This window comes from Pseudopipra pipra, chromosome 9 (assembly GCF_036250125.1).
Source record: "Pseudopipra pipra isolate bDixPip1 chromosome 9, bDixPip1.hap1, whole genome shotgun sequence".
In the NCBI taxonomy this organism is placed as follows: domain Eukaryota; kingdom Metazoa; phylum Chordata; class Aves; order Passeriformes; family Pipridae; genus Pseudopipra; species Pseudopipra pipra.
In genome coordinates this window covers 7,280,127-7,307,125 of record NC_087557.1, presented here as the reverse complement: position 1 = coordinate 7,307,125, position 26,999 = coordinate 7,280,127, and the positions used below count along the sequence as shown (strand labels likewise).

The 26,999-nt window shown below is 53.2% G+C and overlaps 3 protein-coding genes across 9 annotated transcripts in view; 1 reads left to right on the top strand and 2 right to left on the bottom strand.

Moving 5' to 3' along the window:
• Positions 1-729: 729 nt before the first annotated feature.
• Positions 730-15,764, bottom strand: UHMK1 (U2AF homology motif kinase 1). The gene is made up of 8 exons (XM_064664407.1): positions 15,375-15,764; positions 13,953-14,245; positions 11,043-11,234; positions 10,166-10,260; positions 9,155-9,231; positions 5,733-5,831; positions 4,708-4,796; positions 730-4,248 (listed from the first exon to the last, which is right to left on the bottom strand). The coding sequence occupies exons 1-8, from the start codon at positions 15,664-15,666 to the stop codon at positions 4,102-4,104; spliced, it is 1,284 nt and encodes a 427-aa protein (XP_064520477.1). The 5' UTR covers positions 15,667-15,764; the 3' UTR covers positions 730-4,101.
• A 500-nt stretch (positions 15,765-16,264) lies between these two features.
• Positions 16,265-26,999, bottom strand: part of NOS1AP (nitric oxide synthase 1 adaptor protein) — a 44,798-nt gene continuing 34,063 nt past the window's right edge. For 3 of the 7 annotated variants that reach the window (XM_064664398.1, XM_064664400.1, XM_064664401.1), the window contains exons 7-12: positions 26,231-26,370; positions 25,501-25,668; positions 24,308-24,473; positions 23,601-23,750; positions 18,411-18,678; positions 16,265-18,311 (exon numbers count right to left, since the gene is read on the bottom strand). In XM_064664398.1, coding sequence (XP_064520468.1) covers positions 17,819-18,311; positions 18,411-18,678; positions 23,601-23,750; positions 24,308-24,473; positions 25,501-25,668; positions 26,231-26,370 — 1,385 coding nt within the window. In that variant the 3' untranslated portion in view covers positions 16,265-17,818. Of the gene's footprint in view, positions 18,312-18,410; positions 18,679-20,685; positions 23,751-24,307; positions 24,474-25,500; positions 25,669-26,230; positions 26,371-26,999 lie in introns of those variants that run through there. The other 4 variants (XM_064664402.1, XM_064664403.1, XM_064664399.1 and 1 more) reach the window with 3 other exon arrangements.
• On the top strand, positions 18,674-26,687 carry SPATA46 (spermatogenesis associated 46). The gene is given in 2 exon segments (XM_064664406.1): positions 18,674-19,744; positions 19,747-26,687. Coding segments are annotated over 2 exon segments (1,299 nt in total). The 5' UTR covers positions 18,674-18,852; the 3' UTR covers positions 20,154-26,687.

The following is a 26,999-nucleotide window of genomic DNA, read 5'->3' as shown; positions in this document are numbered from 1 at the left end:
AGTCCCTGCGGAGGAGGAGCCCCGCGGGAACAGCCCCCTCAGCCGGGAACCTTGCCGGTCCAGGACCGGTGAGACACCGCTCGTCCCGTTATTCAGAGGGCGCGTGGTGTCACAGACTCAGAACATCCCGAGTCGGAAGGGACCCACCGGGACCATCAGTCCAACACTCAGCCCCGCACAGGACCCTCCCCAAGAGTCGCCCCGTGTACCCGAGAGCGTTGTCCCAGCGCTTCCCGAGCTCTGCCGGGCCCGGTGCAGCGACACGGCCCCGGGGCTGTGCCAGCGCGGCCGCAGCCACAGAACCGCCCACGCGGCCCCCCGGCGGCTGCGGGACCTTGTGCAACCCGCATCATCTGCCGGGAAGGCTCCTGCGTCACGGAGTGGTTTCCCCCCTGGATGACATCCCATCGGAAGCCCTTATGCCAGAGCGAGCGAGGAACACGCCCGTGTGAGGTGTCCGTAGGCGGTGCTGCCGCAAGCAGAGCCTCCAGTGACTGGGAGGGGACACGCTGGACTCTGGCCAGGCAGAGGTCACCCCGGCGCTCCCACCGGGGTTTTCAGCCCTGCTGGCGCACAAGGCGAGTAAGTTCCAGCAGCCAAGCATAAATACCACCACCAGGGCCGGGTCACAGCCCTGTCCCCCCAAACTGGCGCACGGTGACAGAGAACTTGCTCAGCTACGTGTTTTTTCACCATCAGTGCCACAAGAACAGCACACTGCACAACCACTTTCTACTGAAGCATCGTTTATTAATCACCTGTATCAAGCACACATCTGCTCAGCAAGGGTGCATGATGAGATACAACAGTTGACATCTAACCCGAAGGGAGGCACGTGGTTACAGGATCCGGCACAGCAGGAGGAAGTGTACTGAACCCTCTGGAAAGACAACCCGGGTGCAACATGGTGCCTGTTGTTAGGCTATGTTGTTAGGAGGCTGAAGACCAGTGAGAATAAAATTAGGAATACAGCTGAAATCAGAGCTGACTTGTGCTTTGGCCAGTGACTTAAACACCAGTTACCCTACGACTAAGGTAGGACTACATAGGTCGGTGCTACACCAAGGGCTAGTGAGAGGGAGCAGCACAGACCAGGAAACCCAGCAAGCATCTGAGTGGAAAGCCTCAACACTTCTGCACCTCAAGCAGGCAGTAATCTAGAGACAAGGAAAGCCAGACCCATCCAGGCACATGCCACGACAGACACCTTGGACTGAATCACCACTCACACTTGAGATACAATCTAGAGTTAAGAAACTCACAGGTTTTAACCAAGCCACCACTAGGTTGCTGAGACACCAGAGTAAGCCTCATCTTGGGAGAAAGTCTTTGAAGGCAGAGGGTGAGGAATAACAATAAAATGCATCGAAATCTCCCTGTACCCCACAGCCTGCAGAGGGGTGGATCCAGTGACAGGACAGAGATCAGCATCTTCAGCTCTCGCCAGAAGGAAAATGAAAAGCAGCTCTGGGTTTTTTGCCCAGCTCAGTGCTCAAGCCTGGTCAATGAACATCAAGAGAAAAAGACCTGATAGCAGAAGTTTGCATCTGGAGGATTCATGTAGGTTCTATTAAAGCAGCTGAACAAAACCCCATCCAAACTCTAGTGGAGGAGCTCTACCATGCTGCAGGAACAGGCTGTAGCTCCTCTCTAAAGATTAATCCTGGCACAGCTCTTTTGTTGAAAATTCTGCCTGAAAGCATAATTCTGACTGAAAAAGATATGCTTGAAAGATGACAGAGCAGCTCACGGTCCTAGAGAAATGCATGTGAGAACTTAAAACACATTCAAGTTCTGCACCTGCACCTCAACATCTCCCTGTCCTGGTACTGCTGTAGGTGACAGCACCCAGGGGAGCTCCCTGTGTCCCCAGGTGGGTGGCACTCAGCAGGGCAGGAACTCTCAGGTTTGTTCCTGCCAGCTTAATGCTGCTGACACGATGGCATTCAACATGTGTAAGTCTGGGCCAAAGTGCTTTGACCCCTGGCTCAGCCCCTCAGGGACAGCAACAACACAGAGCTGAGGCAGTCAGTCAATGCCTACCAATACTTTAAACACTGCTCTTCACATAGGAAAAACCCTCACCCAGTTAATCATCCAGTTCCTCCCCGACACTAAAAGGTGCTTCACTGCAAGGACAGTTAAATTAAAAGCAATGAATCACACACCCCAAAGCTGGTTAACAGCTATGTACACCAAAATAGCATCATTCCCAGAAAAATGTGATCAGCAAATCACACCTTAAAACTCATTGTGGCATTTTTTTTTCCCTGGCAAGCCCACCATCTCAAAGGCAATAGAAGAATTCAGAGATTGGTCCTTTCAGGGGGAGTTTGGGAAGGGCCACAGTAGACAGGACTACACACCAGCACAGAGAGGAAACTCAGACTTGTGAAATGCTACAGACATTGGATCTTCTGACACACCACACACAGGGCAAAAAATCAACAGGAACTTTTAAGTGCAGGATTCCAGCAAGTCCAGCATCTGCAAGATGCAAACAGTAAACTGCAAGGTAATTCAGGTATTATTCCAGGGAAGGTCAAGGATGGTTCAGGCAGCTGCCCACAAGTATTTCAGCTGGAGAAAAGAATTCAGGAGGGCTCTCCTCCTCACTAAAACTGGTACCAGGGTCACAAGCCACCACCAGCCACAAGCTGGTCACCCTCTAAGCAGGGCTGTTTCACCCTGTGCTCATCAGGAGCAAAGTGCCTACCCTGCAGGGAAAGGCTCTGCTGGGTTACAGGTTTGGACACCCCTGGGAAACAAGTCACTGCCAACCCCACACCAGCAGCTGTGCAGTGTCTGCCTGAGCACTGCAGCCACATGACCAAAGTGTGCTCTGGGGGGAGCAGCGGTGCTGCTGGCCCAGTGCTTTTTCCCCAAAAGCACATGGCTGTTGTCCCTGACAGTGGGAAAGACCTTCTCCTGGCCAGTCAAGTCTGATGACTGATTAAGCCCTTTCCATACAGGATCTCAGATTGCCTCAGGCCCTTTGTGTAACCTATGAAGGACCAAAAGTGTCAGTGCTTCTAATCTACAAGTCTAATGGGTTAATGCAAAACCAAAACGCACATCACAGAAAAGCCAAGCATGGGACCTACAACAGACAAATATTTGTTCTTATAAGACTGGAAGGGCAGGAGTCCTGCTGAGACACAAAGAATACTGCGTGCTGTAGCACTCCTTTCCAAAAACATCACCTAAAGATGCTTATGTATTACAGATGATTTGGCATCAGAGCTAGGGAGCATCAGTGCCAGCACAGGGTATGTGCTAGAAAGATGACTCCACATGGCAGGGTTTTCACATCACCTCAGGCTACAAAGTGCTTACAGGTTGTGTGGGGACTGAGGCTGCCACTGCTCTGACCTGCTATCCACCACCAGTCCCGGCCCACCCCAGGCATACAAGCAAGCTCAGCTCCCCACAGGCATTGTCACCCACATCTCATTGCCTCAGCACAGATGTCTGTGCCAGGTCAGTTGGATGACTCTGCTTGGCTCACGGTGACAGGGCAACCCCATAGGCTCAGCAGATCCGATTTCACAGCCTCCCTCTGCTCTACGTGATGAGAAGACTCAAAAGTCCTCCTGGTCTGCTTTAGAGAGGATGCTGGTTTTGCTTCTTTATTTATTATAGGTGTCAACAAAAAGCGGGGAAGCCTTCCTCCTCTTCTTCCTCCCCAGCACTGGAGTTATAGGAAAGCTTAACAGAGAAACTCTCTCCCTAGAGCCAAGTCCAGTGCTAAGGCCAAGACTTTGGTCTCACTGCAAATCGCTGAAGAGAGGTTGCCAAGGTCTGCTCGGCCTGCCGGGCTCCCACCGTCACCGCTCCTGCCATGCGAGCGCCCACCAGGGCAGAGCCACACACCCCCTGCACATGAGCAAGCACAACACACACACAGGCACACGCTGAAAGCCATCCCGGCCTCCTCGGCACATCACAAAGCAGCAGTAAAGGTTTCAAAGCCCATTCAAGTCCTTCGCATCTCTCCTTCACAGATGACTCGAAAGCAGGGCTAGGAAGATCTTTTGCACATTCAACTTTAAAACATGTGAGGAAGAGGAGCAAGACAACTCTCCTGATTGTTGCTACTGCCTACAGCAAGTTTTGGTACAGATATCCTCTCTTATAGGCACTCAGTGGGTAAAACGTAGCCACAACAAACTTGCCATCAAAAATCTTTCCAGTCAGCATTTTTTGGGCAGCTTTGGAATCACCAGCATTTGCATATTCAACAAAGACCTGAAAGAGAGAGAGGAGAAACAGGACTTCCAGTGCTCCATGCCACTCCCTCCCTCCCACCCTGCAGCTGGGAAAACCATTCCTGAACAAATTCTTCCCCTCCATCCTTGGCTGAGCACAAAGCATTGGAGCTAAAAAGGAAAGAGCTGCTTCTCCGAATTGGGATTTCATCTCCTACTCCTCATTTGGTAAGGTGGGAGAAAGTATGATAATGCTCTACATCCTCAGCATTTCCTCTCCCACCCATTAGCTTCTATACTTCCATCCCATATCCCAGCCCCCCTGCTAAAGCTGTTTGGGCAACCTTATGTAACTAGGAAGGAACCTGTGCTGCCCTTCAAAATAGCCATTTATTTTTAGCACTTCCATCAGCCAAGAGATTTCCAGGCACTGAGCAGCAGTCCTGCAGCACATGGAGTGCACGTAGGAATACACAGCCTCTTCCCTCCGTTCACTTACTTGGCCTTTACCAGGATTCTCCTTTGGAATAAGCAAGGAAACCACCGGTCCATATTTCTGACACTCCTCCCTTATGTCTTCCAGGATATCTGAGAAAGGAAAGAGTTGGTTGTCTTTCACTTGCAAACTAGGACGAGCCAAGAAACAAACGAAGGTGAGATAACACATCAAGAACACTTAGTCAACACATAGCTTTTTCTTCTCACTTTAAAGTAAACAAGCATGAAGTGCCACAGCAGAAGCTTATGCTGCTTAATGGCCACGTAATGAAATGGAAGTGTCTGAACTGAGGCTCAGGAACACAGACCTGCAGGCAGTGAACCTCCATGAGCAGGGTTTGAAGCACATGAACTCTTCCTTGCACACAAAGACTGGCCTTCCAGTAGCTAAAACATCTGGGATTTACGAGTGCCTGCTATGGCACTGGGAGGAGGGGAACTAAAGTAGCTGCCACAAGCCCTTCTTTGTGTGAGCAGAACCTGGCCTTTAAACTTGTATTCCCAGAGCTCTCTAGCTTTTGCCACTCACATGGATTTGACAGCAAGCAGAAATGGAAATTCCACCAACATGCCTGGCCATCTACCACAGTTTAAGAACTCCAATGAGATATTTCAGTTCTCTGCTGAGATCTTGGATAAGTTCGTTAGCAATTTTTTAAGGATGTGTGCTACTGAACTCCAGAGTCCTGTACATGTCCAGTGGAAGCTCAGAGCTACAAACACACAATGAAGTCTACAGGCATTTAAACAAAGAAGAAAATAAAAATAAACTTTTTGTTTGTTTGTTTTTAAATTTGGGATCCTTCAGGAAATTCCTACAATCTCTGCTTTCTCTCTCAGTCTCTTAGTCTATTCTCCATTGGTGCAGTTGAACCACTTGGTACCAAATCTCAGCCGAGCAGCTCTTTGTTTACTGTTCTTGAGCCTATTAATTGCTCACCTGCTTGCTCTCACATCCCCAGAGGCAAACAAAACAGAGTCTGTAAGACAACATTGCTACATGGGAATTGCATGGCTTGCACCAACCTTCATATTCTTCTTCGCACTGCAGAGAAGCATCACTCAGAACATTTAGCAGCCTCAGCACAGGCGTGGGGAGCATCACCAAATCTTCGATATGGGGAGCTGTTTGGCATCCAAAGAATTAAAGAAAAGAAATCAAAGGAGCAAGAAAACGGGAAGTTGACTCAAAATGCATTATGATACACAAGCACTCACTTCTCCTTGCAGTACAGTTCTGCTTCTCTGCTCCATTACCTGCACTTACAGTCTGTATTCTCTGTTTCCAACGTATCTTTACCTGTGCACTGAGAGACTCTTCCAATGGGTTCAGTGCACTCTGCAATTATTCTGAGGCCAGCACCTGAAATTGCTCTCTAAATGAAGACTAGAGTTGTGTCTACTTAGCTCAGTCTCAGAAATTGATGTGACCTCAAGAGCTACGCTTGTTGAACAAACTCCCCCATATATGTGGAGATGTGAGAAGATGAAAGAACTACTCTGCAACTCGCCTCTCCTGTTACTGCTAACAGACAAGCTGAAAAAAGGCTGGCCAGCTTCTGTAACTCCAATTCTTAAATCATACTAAGGCACAGGCCTCAGATTTCCCTAGAATATCTTTCCCTGAACACCATGTAAACCTTCCCTCTACAAAAACCAACTGCAATTCACTGCTTTGAAGACCACCATACAATCTTGCAACAGAACTGGGGAAAACTATTTGGTTACTTAAATAATGCAGTGCTGTAGAATCAGGCATGGCCACAAGGTGGGGGAGCAGTGATCCTGTGAACAACTTCATAGGAGCAGAAATAAAACACTTTGGGCACTTGGATCAGTGTAGTATAGATACCACTGTGGGAGAAGGAAACAGTCAAGGTGGAAAGGCTAATGGCAAAAATGAGGATATCCTCTATAAACTCAAAGCTGCAGGGACAGTGTCACTTCTCCAAGAAAAAAAGCTTGATTTCGCAGTTCCTGGACAGGACTGGCAGGCCACTCATGAATTTAAGATCTGGAAGCCCAACTTGCAGTACTTAGAGAGTGTTAATGTGTTTATTTGTTTTGGCAGCTACAGCAGCTGAACACAATAGCAGTACTTCAAAGCTCTCCCACTTGACAGTGAGAGGGGACAGAAAAGGGAAATGGCTTCAATTCTCCAGCCTGAGCCTTCTAACCACGTTTGCAAAGTGGGCTATTATTTCCTAGGAAATACTTTTCCAAGCTAAGTACATAATGCATATGAGGGAGCCGACATCTTCACTAGGCACAGACAGAAGATGTTGATCTCATAGTCCAAGAAAAGATGCAAGGCAAGCACAGACCTTGTAAATCTCCTCCTGCCTGACAAGGAAAAGCCCTTGTGAAAAGCTTAGAGTATGAAAGGCCTTATCAGTCTAGACGATGCCAGGAATCACTCAGGGCAGCCCTTTGAAGAAAAGTGCTGCCTTCAGATAACCAGTATTCCAGTTCCAAGTGAACTTTGAGGACCGTTCTTCCACAGGACTATTTTCAACCAAGAGACAGCAGATGAATTGGAGACTGAAAGAACATGTAAGTGTCACCTTGGTCTTACATGCTGCCCCTTTTATTCACAGAATCATTTAGTATGGAAAAGACTTGTAAGATCAAGTCCCACACAGCACTGCCAAGTTCACCACCAAATGTCCCCAGTCCACCACCAAATGCCACATCTATACTTCTTTTAAATACCTCTGGGAATAGTGACTCCACCACTTCCCTGGACAGCCTGTTCCAATGCTTGACAACCTTTTCAGTGAAGAAAATTTTCCTAATATCCAATTTAAACCTCCTGTGGTACAACTTGAGGCCATTTCTTCTTGCCCTGTCACTTGCTACCCAGAAGAAGAAACAGACACTAAAGTAAATTTGTCCTTCATTTCATATGTCTTTTTTCAGAGGGGGAAACAAACCAATAATTAGAATTCAGAGCCATCTGGTATTCTTGCACCCAAGTGACAAACACATTTCTTGCAATACTCTTCTGCTTTAGGAGGTACTTTCTACCCAGTCCCTCTGCTCCTCTTCAAATGCCAGGTGACACCAACCACACTGACAACACAGGAAAGGAGTTGATGAACTGGAAAGTCAAGACTTGGCTGTAAATGACAAGGAAAGCCATTCTTATCTGTCTTTGCTCTAAACAGAAAAGCTGTGTCCAAGTGAAAGGCAATGACAGATCATTTTCTGACTTGCTAGGAAAGAAACAGTAAATGGTTCTTTGTGCAGACAAGCATAAGCACAAGTTTTGCAAAGAAAAGAACCAGCAAAGAGAACTAAGAAAAATGGAAGCTCTCATATAGAATCATATAAACTCATAGCACTAACCACAGAAGCACCTTCCTCAGTACAGTTAGAACTCTGTGTGTTTAAAACTAGATCAGAAAGCACTGCCAATACACTATTCCCTCTGCTCTAAAGCACTACTGGCTGCAAGGTTCAGCCATGGAAGGCAGCTTTGATTACAACAGTCCCAGTTTCTGAGATGCAAGTGAAGTTTGAAAACAGGAATGAGTTGTTACCTTTGCCTAAAACACAGGAATATCAGTATAAGAAGCAACACTTAGTGATCTTTACTGCAAGATACAGCAAGGAGCTTAAGAAAAGCAGGGCTAAGACTCCAGGGGAACTCCTAGCCCAGCCAGAAGCTGGATGCCTGAAGCATTAATTTATGCTGCAGAAAAGCTGGATGCAGAGCTCTTCACTGGTGTTCTTGAAAGAAGACAAGCTCCGGAGAATGCTACTGTGTTGCTTTTGGAACAGAAAACAGGGAGATCTCAGCCCACCTTTTGCTGACCACCTGCAACCCACATGGGGAGGTCCTGAGGAAACACCTCTATTTCACTAAATATAAGGGTCAGATGAATGTGACAGTGACATCTGTCCGTGATCTGCCACACAGGCAGCAGAACAGGCAGGCCAGTCACTGCAAAAAAGGCTCGCACCTTGAGAACACACTGGGACTGTCTGACCTACGCAGAGGCAGCAGCACATGCCACCACCAGCCACTGCCTTAGTCACTCACATTCCTGGCTATTTCTCAACTGGGAAACACTTGGCATAAGAAAACCCATCCACTCACCATAAATAGCATTTCACTCTTCAAAAGCACCTCAATGGTCACAACATTAGGTAAATATCTTGGTTATTTCTGTCCCTCAGATGAATTCTGCTGCCAATACCCTCTTAGTCAGAATTTAATGGGAGTCCAACCAGGGAACAGTGACAGCCCACGGGGCTGGAGAGGCAGGGCAGCACTGAGAGCACAGGCATCACTCTGACCTGCCTGCTGCGGTACCATGGAGGGCTGGGAAGAGCCACAGAGCAGCAGCAATGAGGCCTGAACCAGAAACAACAGTTGAACTGTACTCTGTGCTGCTTCCAGCACATGCTGAGAGCCGTGAGCAGGAGCGACACACACAGCTTACCAAAGGGAATGCTGAAGAACGGGCTGCATAAAGCCTTCTCAGCGGAGGCTCGCTTGCCTTGGTCACAATGAAGCATGCTGGAAGAGAAGACACACTTATGTTCTTGCGTGGGACATTCCTGCACAGACAAATTCCACTCAGTGGAAGCCAGCACAGAGGAGTACCATATTTTTGGGGTGGTTATGGTACAAAGAGAAGAGTGAGAAGCACACCTTCCAACCCACAGCTGAAGCACACCAGAAGGATCCCCTGAAAGCATTTTGGGTATATGGCAGAGCAGGCTTTCCTTCTTGATGTCTCTCAGCACCAGAAAATGGAAGTTGCTCACTTACAAGTTTACAGGGAACACAGCATGTTCCAGCTTGACCTCCCCAGGCCATTCAGCCCACATCTCAGGCATGCATGCAGTCTCATGAAAGTTATCACACTCCAAGGTGCTCCCACATCTTTCCACAAATGGGATTCAAAGCAGCTAATAGCCCAGGGCTTGCCTGAGAACATGCCCTACTCAGCTTTACCAGTGGCTCCCAGTACTATTTCTGCCCAGTTGTGTCCTCATTCACTCTGTAGCCTCAGAGCACAGTCACAGAACAGCGAAAACAATCCCCTTGGCAGACTTCTCAGCAGAGTTTCACAAGTGCATTTGAATCCTGAGAGCAGCGGAGAGCAGCACTTTCTGCCCCTCTCCCTCGTTTCTGACAACACTCCCCCAAAGCAGCAAAGTCTTCAGTATTCTCCAAATATAACCTCTTGGCTTTAAGTGCTAAGCACTGAAAGAGCAAATGATCAACATCATGACTGATACTCTTTACATACTTACTCCAAACTGTGCCAAAATCAGAGGAACCAAAACATCTCTGATAATGCTTGTGCTCATTATGAGTACAGTGGGAGATTTAAAAAAAAAAAAGAAAGTGTTAAGTGTAGGCTCTAAGTTGCCAAGAGCAAGGTTACAGGCTTGACTTTACAGAGCACATCTTTAAGCACCAGTAGGCAAATATGATAAGATACCTTTTGATAAGGTCTCTGAGGTGATAAGCTGGAATGGCTGAATTAACCACCCCTTCACTGGCAAATATACGATCAATGATGGCAGAACTGTTTGTCTGTAAAGAAAAAGAAACAGTGATTAGGGAGGTAAAAACCAGACCAGTGCAAAGCTTGCAATATCCCACCATTTTCCGGACTGGATGGCAGAGGGCTGTAGTACTGTGGGGTTTTGTGAGACATCCCCAATGCCCAAGCCTCACATGTTAAACTAGCAGGCTCACATCAAATGAAGCTTTTCTCATTTGCCTGTGCAAAAGCTGGAAATTTCCATATGCAGGAAAATTTGCTGTGACTGTGGAGGTTATGATGCTGAAAGGATATTCTTACTGGGAAGGGTAACACAAAACAAGGTTATTTCATACAAAACAGAGGTCAGGCTCACAACGCAGAGACTTCCTCTTGTTTTCTCAGGATATAGACTTACAAAAAGATCCCCAAATTAGAGCTAACATTAAACTAAAATCAGCAAATAATTCCTCTGTCATTGTGCTGTTGAACTAGCTGACAAACATCAGCCACTGATTTTTTTCTTCCTCCTGTGCCACAACAACAACCAGGACAACTTGCCTACCAAATCTAGGCAAGACACAGGCTCCAAACACAGACTCCTGGAACCCTCACCTTTCAGTAACCTGAACACAGGCAGCATTCAGAGATGCCAGTCCCACAGGACAGGTGTGTCTTTAAGGCTCTGGAACCTTAATCTCAAAGCAATAGGATTAGAGAAACATCCTGGAAACACTATCTAGTTGCCAGGTGCTACCTCACAAATCCAGGTTATGAACAAAGACTTGTTTGGTGCAAGCAAGAATGCTCTCAGCAGCTCTCTCTCACTCACCTTCCATTCCTGAGATTGGACTGTATGTTTCAGTTTCATTCCTGAGAACATTTCCAGTAAAACAATTCCCAGACTCCACAGATCCACAGCAGAGGTACATTCTGTCTCACTCTGGAGCCCTGCCTGTGCCAGGCAGTTCTGCAGTTCTGCCTCTGGAGCCCGATACCCGTCTGTTTGAATATATTTCACATCCTACGGGAGACCAAACACACAGAAAAAGTTAATTTTCCAGAATCACGTTCTCCACTCTGTCCTTAAATCAATTCACAGCTATCCTTCCAAACAGGGCCCCAAAATACTACTGCCAAATTGACAGAGAGCATTGTACAGCCTTGTGCAAGGCAGGGAGCTCAACTCTCTATACTGCTGTGCCGAGGAAAAAACAAGACTATCTGGAAAAGAAAACATCTCCCAGCAAAACAGCAGGCATCCCACTAACATCTGCCCTCTCTGAAAGACAGCACCGCTGGGAGGAAGAGGCTGGATGTCCTTGCAGACTGGCCCTTTAGCCTCTCCTAAGCACAGAAGACGCTAGAAATTTCAGGATAAGAGTCGAACACCCACACTGAGCTCCCACGTCGGCTGCGTGAGAGCACAAACAGCCCTATCTGAGCAGTGAGGATCAGTAACTGCTGCCATCATTCAAGTGCTGATGTTCTCTGGAACAAAATGTTAAAAGAACGAAGCAGGCACCTAATGCTCAGACAAGGAAATTACCAAAGGCACTTCCCACACACCTCTTCCTTCTCCCCCTCACAGCCTCAAGTGCTGCAGCAATCAATACCTGCCCAGCTGCCGTGGCTGGCACAGCAGAAGAAAATGCCCATCCACTGCCTGCTTCAAAGAAAACAGGAAATTGTAGAACCACACAAGTGCTGGCTGGAGGGGCTGCTCTGAAGGCTCCAGTCCAGCCTCGTGCTCTCAGGCAATACCCGGTCAGTCAGCTGTGGCTTTGTCCAGCCAAGTGTACAAAGACAAACTGCATGCTGCGTCTTTTTAACATGGGAGGGCTTGTTTTACGCTCAGAGAATGACAGAAGAATATGCAAGCTTACTTCCTGGATAAGGCACAGGATTGGGAATTCCTACTAGGATAATACAGTCAAACCAAGATTATCTGGTTCTCTGACTGAAAATATACTTTACGGAAAACAGCAACAGAACTCAACAGTGGTTTATGAACTCTAAAAAAAAATAAATAAAAAAATACACAAATTGCTCATCAGTGTCCCTCCTCCTATCAGCAAGGAGCAGAACCTCCAGCATGGCAAAAGCAGCAATTTGGCAGCCCCACCAAAAAACATTCAGAGATAAAGAAAACACCATGGTCAATGGCACCAGGGAAAAGAGTGAGATGGAATGTCACTCCTACAACCTAAAGCATTTTGAGAGCTGCAAGTGGTTGAGACCTTGCTGTATGTACAGCCATTCTCTGTTAACACAGTAATGGCAGGAAACTTGACGTAAGGATAAGCTTGGCAGGACTGTCATACGTAAAAGTAGCATGGTCTTTGACTCAGATAAGGAAATCATGCATGTAGGCTGCTGCCCAAGGCAGGGGTGGGAGGAGACGCTGATACCTGGTGCACATGCAAAGCAGGGTCAGACGGTTCACCCCACGCAGCCACTGTGTTCGTGAGAAAGGGCAAAGGAAACTCAGCCCAAAGAAAGCAGATTGGAAGGAACCATGGAAGCAAATAAAACAACTGATCACCTATTACAAAGCAACTCACAGAGCAAGCAGCAAAACACAGACCTGAATTAAATAAAAATATGTGCATTAGACACAGGACACCAGGAGCATGTATTTTGCTGATAGACAGCAACAGATTACCAACACAAACTCAGCCAAGAACGTGGGAGAACTGAAGACAACATGGAGGAGTCAAGAAGCCCAAACATTAAAAACAGCTCCTGTACCAAAGAATTCAGAGACAGGTCACCCACACAACCCCCTGATATTCACAATCAGTGAGCTGTACTGTTAATACCAGGTAAACCAGTATAAAAAAATTTAAAACCTCTAAAAGAGAAGCGTGCATGGAATAGGGACAAGCCAGGACAAAGTTTGAACAAAAAAATTAAAGCTCGCTTACTGGACTTACCATCCATCACCCAATGACCACAGGCAAATGTTCTATGAGGCTACCTGATGGAAAAGCTTTACTGAGAGAGGGAGGGGTGAAAGGAAGCTCTATCAAGCCCACAGCAGAACCTCCCGAGGCTCTCTGCTTCCATGGGAAGCCATGGAAGAGAATAAAATGGACAAGAACTAACTTAGAAAACTCAGTATCACCAAAACGAAAAAGTGACAGCAAGAATAGAGAGAAAGCTCAGCAAATGAGAGAAGCAGAGTAGAACAGTAAAGAACTGTCCATGTCAGTAAAGAACAGACACTGCCCACCCACAACCAGAGCACGGGCTCGAAAGAAACATCCAGACTTCCTGAAAAAGGGAAGCTGCTGAAGCTAGGGTAAAGACAAGCACAAGGACACTGTCAGAGATAACACAATTGATTGGGGAAGCTAATGGTGAAGCCTGGACTCCTACTACCCACGATAAGGGATGATAAAAGCAAATTCTGCATTTCTGGGTGCTCCCACTGGTCTGACCATGCAAAAACTAGCAAACTTCCCAAGAAGCTGAGACACCACTTTTCTCAGTGCATCATTAACTCTGGAATTTGTAGCACAAAGGCTAAGCCATCAGCAGAAACCAGAGACATGCAAGGAGATGGGAACATGAGCTTCTGTTTCTGGGGCCAGACAACATTTTAGTCTTTTCCAGGAAACCCTCAGCACCAGCTCAGCTACTCTGATCAGGTCACATCAAGTCCTACACTCATGACCTGAAAGCATCACAGAGCCACACAACACAGAGCCATCTGCTTCAAGAGTAGCACATTCCAAACCTGATTCCCCTCTTTGAAGCTAAGTCCAAAGTCAATGAGCTTAAAGCACTCCTCCTCTGCGCTCCACAGGATGTTGCGTGGCTTGAGGTCTGCGTGCACGTAGCCTTTGTGGTGCAGGAAAGCCAGGGCTTCCAGAACGTCTCGGGCGCAGTGCTGGATCATCCACATGGAGCAGCCCTGGTTGCTGGAGTGCAGCAGCAGCTCGGACACACTGATGTCCAGCAGCTCCAGCAGCAGGCAGCGAGACGGGCCGTTGGCAGAGTAGTGGTTGGTGAACACACCGTACAGAGTCACTGCAGTGAGACACAGCGACAGGCATCGGTCATCCCCTTCCACCGCTGCACACCACCACAGCTGCAGGGGGCAGCCCAGCTGTTTTGTAACGGGTGATGTTCAGAGGGATGGGAAGCAGCAAGGGAAAACCAGCCCTGTCACCTCTACGGGCTTCAGAGAACAGGCCAATCTCACAACACCCCACCAGGCTTTGCTAAAGGTCAGGGCTGGGTGCTCCTGCTCAGGACAATCTGGGACATGGATAAGTGGGGTGGGGGCAAATTGGATGTAGCGCCACTCTTTTTGAGACATGCTGATCTCTTTCCTGTGATAAATCTTGAACAGTGGGACCCAAGCTCTGTCTGGGTGTCCAGGCACATTATGGCATAAAAAACCATTTCCTATCAACAAAAAAATAGCATCAGTGGGTGAACTAGGGCGCTTCCAGCAGCCACCTCAAATACACAGGCTTCCTCCCTTTCCAAGCTCATTCCCACCTGTGGAGGCAGCCCAGGAGCTCCAGCCCAGCCCAGGCAGGCCAGCAGGCACACACTGTCCCACTGCTGCCCCACAGGCAGCATGGCTCTTGCCAGGGCAGCTCTGGCACCCTGCCCAAAGGAGGACTCAGGGGTGCCCTGCCTGCAATGACCCTCTCTGCCCACACAAAGGGTGATTCCTGTCTCTCCTGCCCACCCTGGGGACATCCCCTGCAGACCCTGTGTCCAGGTAAGGGTTGAGGTACCAGGAGCACCCACCACAGCGAGGCTGCTTTGGGGCACCCAGGCTGAGGGCCCTTAAACCTGCCCACCCAGGGGTGCCAACCCAAAAAGCACAATGCCCTGCCAGCGGGGGTGGGCTTGGGGGCGAGGATGCCCGTATTCCCAAAGGAGTTGGGGGTTCCCCTCCCTGGCTGGAGGGGTTGGCTTGGGGGTTTGCCCTGGGTGGGCAGAGGTGGGCGCTATAAGGACAGAGGGTGCCCGCGAGGGTCCCCGAGAAGAGGCGTTTGGGGATGCGAGGGAGGATCGGGGGGTGCCCGGGCTGCGGGGCGGGGGGCCGAGGGGCGGGGGATGCCGGATGCCGGGGTTGGGGTGCCGGGGTAGGGGTGCCGGGGCGCGGGGGTTTGGGGTGCCCGGGTGCCGGTGCTGTTACCGATGTTGCGGTGCCCGCGGAGCTGCTCGAGCGCGGCGCGCTCCTTGCGGAACCCGTACTCGGCGCAGTCGGCGGCGGGCGGGCGGGCGCCGGGGCGGCGAGCGGGGCCGGGCCGCGGCCCCGGGGGCGGCACGAACTCCTTGACGGCGCCGGGGGGGGCCCGCGGGTCCCCGCAGCAGCGCACCCGGTACACCGAGGCCGAGGAGCCGCTGCCCAGCGGCGCCTGCACCTCCCACAGCCGGCCCAGCGCCTCCAGCAGCGGCGGCGCCGCGCCCCACGCGCACCCCGACATGGCTCCGCGCCGCCTCACATCACCATCCCGCCGCCGCCGCTCCGCCGCTGCCCCGCGGGCCGCCCCGGCCCCGTCCCCGGCCGCGGCCGCGCTCCGGCCGCCATGGCACCGGAAACGGGGCGGCACCGACGGCGGCACCGCCCCCAGCGGGGCGGGGCGGGGGCGCGGCCCGTCCGCCCGGAACGGGCTGGGCCCCTCAGCAGCCCCTGCACGGGCCGGGGTCTGGGCCCCTCAGCCGGGCGGTCAAGGGCACCCTAAGTAGCTCCTCACAGACCCTCAGTACCCCCGGAGTGCCGTCCCTGCAGCCCTCAGCACTCCCGGGGTCTGGTCCCCTCAGACCGGGTACAAGCGGGCTCCAGCATCCTCAGTACCCCCCGGCTCACATCTCCTCATCCCAGACACCAGTTAGGGCTCCCGTCCCCTCAATGCCAAGCAAGCAGGGCAGCCACGTTCCCTTCTCAGCCCGGGCACCGCCAAACTCCCCCAACGCCCCCCGGGTCTCCACCGGACCGGTCTCCCGGGATAGTGATCTCCTGTGCAGGTGCCAGGCTGGTGCAGGGGGTCCCCACCCATCAAGGGACTGCCACATGTCAGTGGGTAAAAAAGAAAAAAAAATTTATTGTGCAATCTGTATCTTTTGTCCCAAGCAACACACACCTCCTGACAACATAAATAGAAGTACTGGACCGGCGGTGAGTGTGATGACCCTTCCATTAAGGGGAAGGTTCCTTTGGGATCGCAGCAATGGAAGATGCTGGTTCCTCAGAGAAGGGCTACAAGGCCTGGTTTCCATCAACACCTACAGTGTAGCACAGGTCTGGGCAGCACACAAATACACATACACAGATTCCTGTTTGGGGTGGCACCTGCCATGCACAGTGTGATCACATTGAACACACCTGAGCACCAGCCACGGGCTCTGTGCATTTCTGTATCCCCTTTGCTCCTGAGCAGGGCTTTCCCAGGGCCGAGAGCTTCAGAACCCCAGCGTCACCATGGCACCACCATGACAACAGCAAGGAGATGGGTGGCTGCTCCCAAGGCAAAGGGATCACAAATGCTCACAGCCTCCTTCAGTGGTACAACCTGGCTTTGGGTGGTAGAAGATATTTCTTCAGTCCAACCACCCTGCATGGCCCAGAAGGAGCTGCAAGCAGAAGTGCCCACCCATGAGCTCCTTGCCTCCTCCAGCCCAAATCTGGGCTTTGGAGCTTTTCTTCTCAAAGCCACTTTTGTGGTATAGGTATACATAAAAGCTCTAAGCAAAAAGTTGCATCTCATAACTGCTTCCTTGCACTGGCCCAGGGGTCCACAGGCTGGCTAACCCTCCTGTAATCCATGGGGTAACACTCATAGAGCAGTATCAGAGAACCATGTGGCTTCTTGTGTCCTGCAAAGACATCACAGACATCAGTGACACTGGCCCATACGGAGTGGGCTGCCTGCCTGGACAGGGCGGTCCTGTCCATGATGGCTGGGGTGAGACCAGGAAATAAGTGGGGAAGGGGGTCTCACAGGAGCTTGGCACCAGAGCCCGTGCTGTGAGCAGGTCTCCTGCATCTGAGGCTCTGCTGCAGAGAGATGGCACTGGGCAGAGTACTGCCATGGGATCATCACCTGGAGAAGGTCCTGGACACTTCTGCCCTCCCAGCACCCTGGCAGCCAGCACTAGAGCTGGGTGAGCCTGCTGGCACCCTGGGATAGAGTATCTCGGCAAGAACATGGCATAAGCTGGGGAAGTCCTCTAGACCAAGGCAGACAGCCAGAAATGGGGAACAATAGTGTGGAACATTCACTCCAGCAGAGCTGATGGGGTTGGGGCAGAATGGTACTCCTTTGGTCCCCAGCTGAGCATGGCTCCTGTCTGCAGATGGGGTGGTAGCGACACCGTGGCAGGACAGGACCTTGGCACTGACCAGGGTGGGGTCGCAGAAGCCACAAAAGCCATGGCAGGACACACTGTGCCCCTCCCAGGAATCTGGGGAGAAGTATGTTGTCATGGCTCCCCACGCCCCACACTGGGGAAGCAATGGCTCCTTCCACCCTGGGGCTCCCCCTCCCAAAATAAAGACCCCAAAAATGGCAAGTGGCAGCAAGAGGCATGTTTGGGAGAGCCAGCCCCCACACTGCCCCTGTCATGGCTCCCCCACTGCTACTCAAAAGACAGTAAGTCGGGGTGGGTCCCCTCCACCTCCCAGCCAGGGGTACGTGGCTCCGGCCTCCCTGTGCTCCCTGGTGGCTCATGCTCCAGCCTTGGTTTCTGTGAGGGCTTCTCTGTGGGGGGTGACATCTCGGTGGCCCTCTCACCCACTCGCCACTGGCTCTCCTGGCTGCCCTTATGGATGAGGTCGGGCACGGGTAGGGCACCAGTAGGCTGCTTCCCGCTGGGCTCTGGGGTGCTTGTCGTGCTGGGTGCCCCAGGGCATTCTGGAGGGGATGGGTCTCCCGTATCCAGCTGCTCCTCTGTAAGGTCAGGGTGGGCTGTGGGTGGTTCTGGAGGCTCCTCTGTGCCAATCCTTGTACTGGTCTCCTCTGGCTGTGGAGCAATAAGCATGTCCTGCGGGGTCTTCAGGGCACGTGGTGTCCGCTTCTTGGTGATAGGGGGCGGGGGGTCCAGCCGGGGAAAGGCATCCAGCTCCACAGCCCTGCAAGCACAGAGGGAAAGTCACATACAGCCCCATGCTGAGGCCTCTCCAGCCTGTCCCAGTGGCCCCGCCATGGGATGCACAATGCAGGACACTCACCCGTCCTCGACAGCCAGCTGTGCTGTGCCCAGCATGGCACCCACGCCAGCGTTCGCCTCCATCGCTCCCACGCTGGGGAGGCCGGCGGGCTCCTTTCGGCGCAGGAGGTCGTTCACCTTGGCCCCCATGGCCTTGCCCAGGTTGCGGAGGTGTTGGCTGCTGGCGGGGCGGGAGGGCTGGGGCAGAGTGCCCGCCGAGGAAGGGACGTGCTGCAGCCGCGGGGTGGGTGCCGTGCTGGCGCTGGTGTTCTCAAACATGCTCTGGTCCACTGGAGGGGGAAGGGAACAGAGATGGGATGTGAGCCGGGCTGGAAGGGCGATCCCAGCAAGGACAGCTGGCCTGAAGCTGCCTGCCAGCAGCATGGGAATGTAATCTTGGGGTCAGGGAGGCTGCTCCTTCAGCCCCGCAGAGGCTGTGGGCAGCCAGGCCATCCCAGGGCTGCATGCATGGGGGACAGCATGGGGCAAGACAGGTTAGCAGTGAGCCCAGGGCTCCAGGCTGGCACTGCCAACACACCGAGAGCTTCTCTTACCTGACAGCAAACGACTTGGAAAGCAGGTTGTGGAAAGAAAGAGAGAGAGAGAGCATTTACCAAGGGAATGGCAAGGGGAAGGCCTGTCCCTTCCACACTGCCAGGTGGGTGTGCTGCCAACCCTCTGCCTGGACCTGCCACGCTACCTTGTGGAAATGGGAGTCATGTGGTGTCATGTCACTCAGGCCCTGGCAAAGCTGCAGGGGCTGCAGTGGGGGCACCCACAGCCTGGGCTCTGCACTGGCCACCCCACCAAGGCTCCCTCAGCCCAGCCCAGCCCAGACTGGGTCTGTGTGGTGGGTGGCAGTGGGTACTTTCTGGGGACCCAGTGGGTTTCTGCAGTCACACCCCACCTCTGAGCTACACTGTTTTCTCCCCCATGTCTTCTCAGCAGGACTCCTTGAAGCAGTGGGTGCTGCCCCCAGGAGTGCCAGCTTGGACCCCCCATGGCTGCCCCCATGCCAGTGTGGCTCTCCATGTGATGGCTCCAGCCAGCTGCTGGGTAAGCCTGGTGCTGCCAGGGTCTCAGTGCCCACCAGCATCCTGTGCCCAACTCCACCTCTGCATCCCAGGAGCATGTACTGGGACAGAGCCAACCACCTTCACATCCCATGGAGACAGACACAGAGGAAGGGTTCCCAGCACTGCTTCCAACTCCATGGGGGCCAGACTCTTACAGGGACCCCCGACTCACTGCAGACCCTTTCCTCTGCAGTCTGTGGCCCCACAGTCCTGCTGAACAGCAAGCTCCCTGTCTGCACCCACAGCATCTACCAGTCCTGGAGTTCATCTTACAGCTACTTCATTGCACCAAAGGAGCAACACAGCAGTGCCTGAGTAGCCTCTCCTCCAGCCTGGACACCAGCCCCCAGAAGCGTGAGCAGCCTGACAACCTCTTGTAGAGCATCTGCTCCTCCTCTGACTCCTCAGATGACCCCTAGGCCCCTGAGAGGGACAGGCTGGCCAGCAGCAGAGCCAGCATCATGGTCCAGGACATCCTCACCACTTCCCAGTGGCAGACAGTGCTCCAGCGTGGCTACCAGTGCATGTTGTGTTGCCGCATCTTCCCCACATTGTGGTTGGTCAAGACCAAGATCCAGCACAGCTCCCAGGAGGGCTACAGCTGCAATGGGTTCTACTGCAGGCTCAATGCCCTGGGGAAGCAGGAGCTCAAGGCTCAGGAGGCTGCAGCCTCCAGGCTGTCCATGTAGCCCCACCAGCCAAGCAGCCACCACGGGAGGGCACTGCTCCATCGCTCCTGCCAGCGGCAGAATAAATTCTTTTAGGATCAGCCAGCCCTGCCTCTGTGCTGCTCTTCCTACGCAACACTGCCATCCTTTGAGAGGCTCTTCCCTACTTTTCCTTCCCCAGCAGACAAAAATCTCCTGAGCTCCTAAAAGTGCTGCTTAGCATTTCTGCACCTCTGTGGGGAGCTCTGCAGATGTCAGGAACCCACTGGCACCATCAAGCTGTTGGGTCAGCCCTAAGACAAGCTTGCGCTGTGCAGTGGCTGAAGGGGAAGACTGAAACCCTTCTACTCCCAGAGGTATTCAGAGCACCTTACTCTCATGGGTAGCCTGTGGCTGGCACCACAACAGGGGTCCCACAGGGGAGTACGCTTAGGTTGGAGGGGGTCTGTGCAAGGCCAGAGGATGTCGCTGCTGGTGCTGGCAACCAGCATGGAGGGGGAAGGAAGTACAGAAAGAGAGAGAGTCAGTGAGAAGAAAGAGACAACAGAAAGCCTTGAGAAATAGAAAGATTTATTTAGCAAAAGCCAGTTGACTAATGACAACACCCAAGGGTTAAGTGCACTTACATTGACAGATTGGTTTCCCAGATAGAGTCAACAGTTAGTAATATGACAGTTGTAGGAAAAGAAAGGACAAAAAATATAGCTATAAATCCCCTGTCAAGGTCCATAATAAAAGTGAGAGGCTAGAGAGGCGTCTTGGAGGCAGTGCTGACTTAGGAGGAGGGTCATTTATACATGTACACCTGTGGTGCGGCATGGTGCTGGCAGGTCCCACCCAGCTCCGGCATCACCCCATCAGCCTGCGGGGCACCTGCCACTGTCCCCTGCGGGCAGAGTGCCAGGCAGGAGCCCAAACCCACAGCTGGTCCTGAAGCTCCTCAAGGGACACTGCCTGTGTGTGTGGAGCAGGAATGGACCGGAGCGGTGTCTCAGGAGATGGCTCCTCCCTGCCTGCTTTCTGAGGCAGCCCAGCCTGGAAGAGACCTCTGTCCTACTGCTGCTCCTCCCAGGCTCTCCCTTCATCTGCCCTGTGTGTACAGCTGAGCTCCTGCTGTCCCCTCTGCTGAACAATCTGTCTGCCCACGTGGAAATCCCTCTCCAAGCTCACCCATGCATCCCTACCCTATCTGCACCATGTCCTGTGTGTGCTGCCATACCCACTTCTTCCTCCTAGCTGGACCAGCCTCCCACCCCATGCTTTCACCTCCAACTGCTGCAAGCTGGCAGTGGGATGCTGGGGTTCCCAGCAGAGGGGCTAGCACACTGCTGTGCCCACAGCGGTATGGGACAGGGCACATGGAGGTAGTGGTGGCCAGACAACAGGAGCACCCATGTACCAAACAACACCCTCTCTCACTCTGCCCCCTCTGTGGCTGGTGCAGGGGCTCCCCTGGACACTAGGGCACTGCTGGGGACACTAAAACATGTCCTTCCTTCCTTTCCACTGGGACTCTCTAGCTCCTCACATCATCCAGCCCTGTCTCGTGGCAGAGGGTACATAGCACAGCTCATACTGACCCCGGGGGTCTCATCCACACCTCACTCCTCAGCAGCCCTCAGTCCCAGGGGGACCGGGGCAGAAAGAAGTGATAGACCTTCCTCAGCAGCCAGGCTAAGCCCTGGAGGAGAGCAAGAGCTGGTGTCAGCCAGGGGTTAGTTGCAGGCAGATAGAGCAGAGACAGAGCTGGCAAAGGCGAGAGCAGCAGGGAAGCAACAAAGCAAAGCAAAGCAGGATAGGAGGGAGGATGGGGGAAAGACAACTGTGCCAATCCCCACCTCATTGAGTGCTTCCACAAGGAGCAGGGCGGACATCAGGACTCTGGTTCATACCCCTTCAGTCATGGCCTCTTAGAGGCTGTAGGACCAGGCAGGTGATAAAAGTGCTTGCAGAAAAGAAACAAGCTCTGGGTCCCTTGGAGGCCCCCACAGATGGCTCTCAGCCAAGAGCATCCTGGGGGCTGGTGGGGGATCCTGAGATCTTGGATTCACTTTTCTGGAGGGTGTAAACCATAGATGTGACAGAGCCCCTCTGCAGACACCAGCAATTCACTCCCCACTGAGGAGTGGAAGTGTGCTCATCCCTGCAGATACCAATGCCAGCACTGCAGGCCCCAGCCCTGGTCTGGAGGAAGACAACTGCTTGGAAATGGGAGGGTTTGTCTATAAAGCAAAGCAAGGAGTTTGTGGTGACGGGGGTGCAAGGAAGTGCTTGAAAAAGTGGCTTGAGAGCACCAAAAAGGCTTTGAAACCTGGCAGGTGTGCCAAAGAGCCAAAGGACTAGATGATGTCGGGGAGGACACTCCATAGCCCAGTGCTGCATTCCTGGCTCCCTGCTCCACACTGAGCTGTGCCATCTTCTCTGCCCCACAGCCTGGGAAAGGAGTGGCTGTGCCTGCATGCCCTCCACCTGCCTCAGGCAGGGACAAACTCTGTCCTAGAAGTGCCACATCACCCTGCAGGAACTGTCTGCACCTGGCCAGCCTGCACAACCTCATCTTACCCCATCAACTCCTTTCCAGGCTCGTCCCCATTGTCCCTCTATGCCTCACCTCTCACTCACAGACCCACTACAACAGTGCACTGTCACCAACCCTAACGTAGCATGACCCTTGTCTTCCACCCTGCCCACAATACAGAGAGCCAGACCACCTGCCAGCCACTCTGTCCTTGCTCACCACCCCAGCATTCCCCCCTTGGTCCCTCTTGTCCCTGCTCCCTGCCCTGCATCTCCTCTCTTGTTCCCTCCGAAAAATCCTTCCTCTCCTTTACTGCTTCCCCAGCAGCAGGAGGGGCTAATCCAGCAGGGAGTCCCTTTGCTTCTGCCCCACCTTGACACACAGTTTGTGGGGGGGTGAGAGCCAGGGGGGAGCACAAGGAGCTGTCAGCTCGCTGTCAGCTGAGAAGCAGGGATGCTCCAGCTCAGCACACAAGCCCATGCACGCTGGAGCACAGCACGCCCAGCACACTCCCTCAGCACGACTCCACCTAACCCCTGCATATCTCCTGACTGGGTGCTGGAAGCCTCACACTCCCCCCTCCACCCCGCTCCCTCCGGGCTGTCCCATCCCTACCAGGGCCACTGGGCTATGGCCCGGGTCTGTCCCAGCTCTGGCAGGTCCTGGCTGCTCCGCACCACCTCCTGCTGACCCCCCCTACACCGCGATCTCGTCCTCCAGGCTATCACCCAGGTCCTGCCTGGGCTGGACGTGGAGCAGGCGTGGTGGTTCCTCCTGGGACCAGGAGTCACGCTCCTCACTCTCGTCCGTGTTGGACTCGTACTCGGAGGCGATGCCCGACTCGCGGAACTTGATGAGCTCCAGGCTGCCCAGCGGTGGCTCTGGGGCAGGTGGCCCCGAGTCCGGCAGAAAGCGGTAGCACTCCAGCTTCACCAGACAGTCGTTCCTACCTATGGGACTGCCCAGGGTGCTGGGGAAAGCTGAGCTGGGGCCCAGCGGCGGCGGGTGGGTGTCCTCGGGCTGCGGGGTGATCGGGTCGCAGAGGACAGGGAGGACGTTGGAGCGGAAGGTGATCTCCAGCAGACTGTCCTGGGAGCCTGCTGCAAGAGAAGGGCATGGCTGAGAGGCCTAGCTTGCCTGGGCGTCCCCTGGCTACCATGGCTGGCTGCACACTGCCCAGAGGAGGACAGGCTGGGGCCACTTGGCTACCAACCTCCCTACTGCCACTGTTGAGAGGGGCTTATTTGGTGTTACTGCTGCTGACCAACAAAGAGCCAGTTCTGCAGGACAAAACGTTTAACTGTCTCCTACCCCAGCTCCTGCAGGGAGCTGATGGCCACATCTGCTGGAGAGGAAAGTCAAGAAGGGGCTCTTGGGCAGGTATGGAGCTGGCCTAGAGCATGCAGCCACTGGGGAAAGCAGACACACAGCTGATGGAGATAGGTAAGTACCTGTCCATACAGCCCTCCCCAAGCCCCATCCCACACGGCATGCAAGCACCCTGCTGCACATGCACAAGCCTGGCCAGAAGGGCACAAATATCCCTCTAAACAAAACGAATGGAAACACACAAAAAACCCCAACAGAAACACCCATGTGCATGTGCCTCACAGCCGTTGCTAGAAGTGAGGGGAGAAGAAGTGACGGGAGCGCTTACTCGTCGTGTTCCCTGCCAGCTTCAGCTCCAGCTCCTGCACCTGTTTGACCAGGAGCGAGATGTGCTGCAGCAAGTCCTTGTTCTGGAGCAGGAGCTGGTGCACTCGAGCCTGGGCCTCCAGCCGTGCCGCCGCTTCTGCTGCCAGCTGGTCCTTCAGCAGGTGCACCTGTGGGACAGCCGAGAGGGGGTGAGCGTGGGGAGACGCTGCTCAAGGGTTGAGGGCTTCGACTCTGGCTGCCACCACTCATCTACCAGGGCTCACCAGCATCCCACCCAATGGTGTGATGAGGCAGCCACTCCTTGCAGGTACAGCAGACGTGATGGGAAGCGTGCGGGCAGGTGGCAGTGTAAACCAGAGCACACTCAGCACATGGTCCCCTGGCCTCTCTGATGGCAAAGCCCAAGGCAAAGGGGGCTGGCACTGACCAAACTATCAGTCACAGGGGCAAGGGGTGCAATAATTTACACTCTGAGCAGGCACCACAGAGCCCTTTTGGATTGCAGGCAACACTGTACTTGGGCAGATATAAAGGATCCCCCGAGGATGAAGGTCTCTCTTCCAGAGAGGAAAGCAGCTTTGCAGCCTGTGACCCCAGATGGCACGTGGGCTCTGGGGCAGCAGCTCAGGCAGAAGCACAAACACTGATTTACTGATGCGAGACGAGGAAAGCCATGGGACAGCACAAAAAGGCTGCTGGAGCCCATTGCTCGGGCCAGGTCAGGAAGAAAGTTGAGCAGTTGTGAAGAGCTCTGCGAGGGGTCAGTGAACAAGTAAAGCTCAGGTAATGAGTTGGATAAAGCAGACAGAGCTGCTTAAATGAGGAATAGCTGCATGGAGAGTAAGCTGCCAGACACACAGCTCAGGCAGCAGTTATTCAGGGTGAACACTGAGGCCAGGTACTGGCAAACAGGCAGGGGCTGAAAGCCCAAGAAACCTGGTGGCATGCAGACCTAAGCACCTCATCTTTCCTGATGGGGCCAGGGCAAATTGCCACTCCTCTCCTCTTGCTGCACGTCCCATCCTCTGAGTCACAGTTTCTCCCACAGTTGCCACCTGAACATTTCTGCCTGGAGCTCCCCACAGAGCAGCCTGCCTTCAACACTGCCTCCAGGTGCCACTCCCCTTGGTGGCACCAAGGGGTTCAGTGTGCCCCAGCCCTGTTGCCACCCCAGAAAAGAGTGGAGGGGAGAACCTGTGCCACAGCCACTTGTGTCTGCTGCTGCTGCTGCTGCAGGAGCTGCTGGAGAAGCTGCATCTGATGGTGGGCAGAGAGGGGTGTTCCCAGGTCAGGCAGCTGGGCAGATGAGGGCAGCAGCATCTTGGGCGACGCTGTCAGGATATCTTCAGGGTGGAGGCAGCCCTGCAAAACACCAGTGTGGAAAGTGTGATCCCATGCCACTCACCTCAGAGAGCCACCTGGCACATACAGGCTGCGGAAGAGAGCAGCCCCCCAGAATACCCAGGAAAGAAGCAAATGCATTCAAAGCAAATGCACACTTTGCTGGGGGTTCTGACAAACTTTGAGGACAGTATTTTCTCAGTTTCGACAACAACCCAAATACTTCTGAAGAAAATTCCTGAAAAAGCTGGCGTTTCCAATGGGAATTTCCACTGTATCAAAAAAGTCCTTTATTTTTGTTTTTTTGGTGGAAAAAATCCCTATCAGCTCTGCCCCAAACACTTTCCGTGTGGCTGCACAGAGTTCAGCCTCATCCCAGCGCTCTCCAGGAGCGCCCTGGGCCCCAAGCCAAAGGGCAGCCCTGCAGTGGCAGATGGCTTTGATCTGGGAGCTGGGGAATGCTGCTGAATCCCTCCTGATCCCTGGGCCCTCAGGGGTGCACATCAGAGCCACGGGGCTGGGGCTGTGCAGTGCCCCAAGAGTGGAGGGCAGGGACCCAGGCACCTTGGCATAGGCCACCCACCTCCTTGCCCACAGCATCGAGGTCGGTCACGCCACGGCTGAAGTCCAGGATGTCAGCTCCGGGCAGCGGCAGCTCCACGGCGTCGATGTCCGTCTCTTCCGCTGAGGCGGCCGCCCTCTCCACACCGGAGAGGCGGCAGGCTGTGGGAGCAGTGTCAGAGTAGAGCACAGTCTGCTTGGAGCAGGAGCTCGCTGTGGTGCACCCCAAGCATAGTGAGCAATGCCCAGGGTCGGTCCCCACCACCCCCCTGCCACCCGCCCTCCAGCTCTGGGGGGACGCAGGTACACAGAGACACAGCTGCTCTTCCTGCTGCTGCTCAGGATGGGGGTTGCAGCCAAAAACACACCCAGCCCCAGCACACCAAACCTTGGGAACAGCAGCCAAAACCCCTGAGGCTGGACAAATGGGCCACCAAGAGCAGAAAACACAGATAAAGAAAGGTAAACAAGAGATTACGGGAAAGAAAAACAAAAAACAGATGCTCGGAATTCTCCAGGGAACTGCATATCATGGCCCGGACATTGTGTGGAGGAAAACCAAACAATGACCGGTCCATAACAGCCCAATGATTAGGTCATCACGACAGCACTGGTCACAGAGGCAAGCAGGAAACCACAGCCCACTCCAGGCTGCTCCTATTGTGATGGGGGGGAACTGGCCCCCAACATGGGATGGCAGGGCAGGCAATCCACACACAAGCAGGCAGCAGGACCCATCCGTGTCTCAGCTGGCACTAGACGGGTATTTGACCAACCTCTTGCAAAACATC

Coding starts and splice junctions, on each gene's coding strand:
- UHMK1 (XM_064664407.1), bottom strand. CDS start 15,666: ATGTCGGGGTGCGCGTGGGGCGCGGCGCCGCCGCTGCTGGAGGCGCTG. Junction 14,246..15,374: donor CCGCGGGCACCGCAACATCG/GTAACAGCACCG, acceptor GTCTCACTGCAG/TGACTCTGTACGGTGTGTTC. Junction 4,249..4,707: donor AGAATCCTGGTAAAGGCCAA/GTAAGTGAACGG, acceptor TCTCTCTTTCAG/GTCTTTGTTGAATATGCAAA.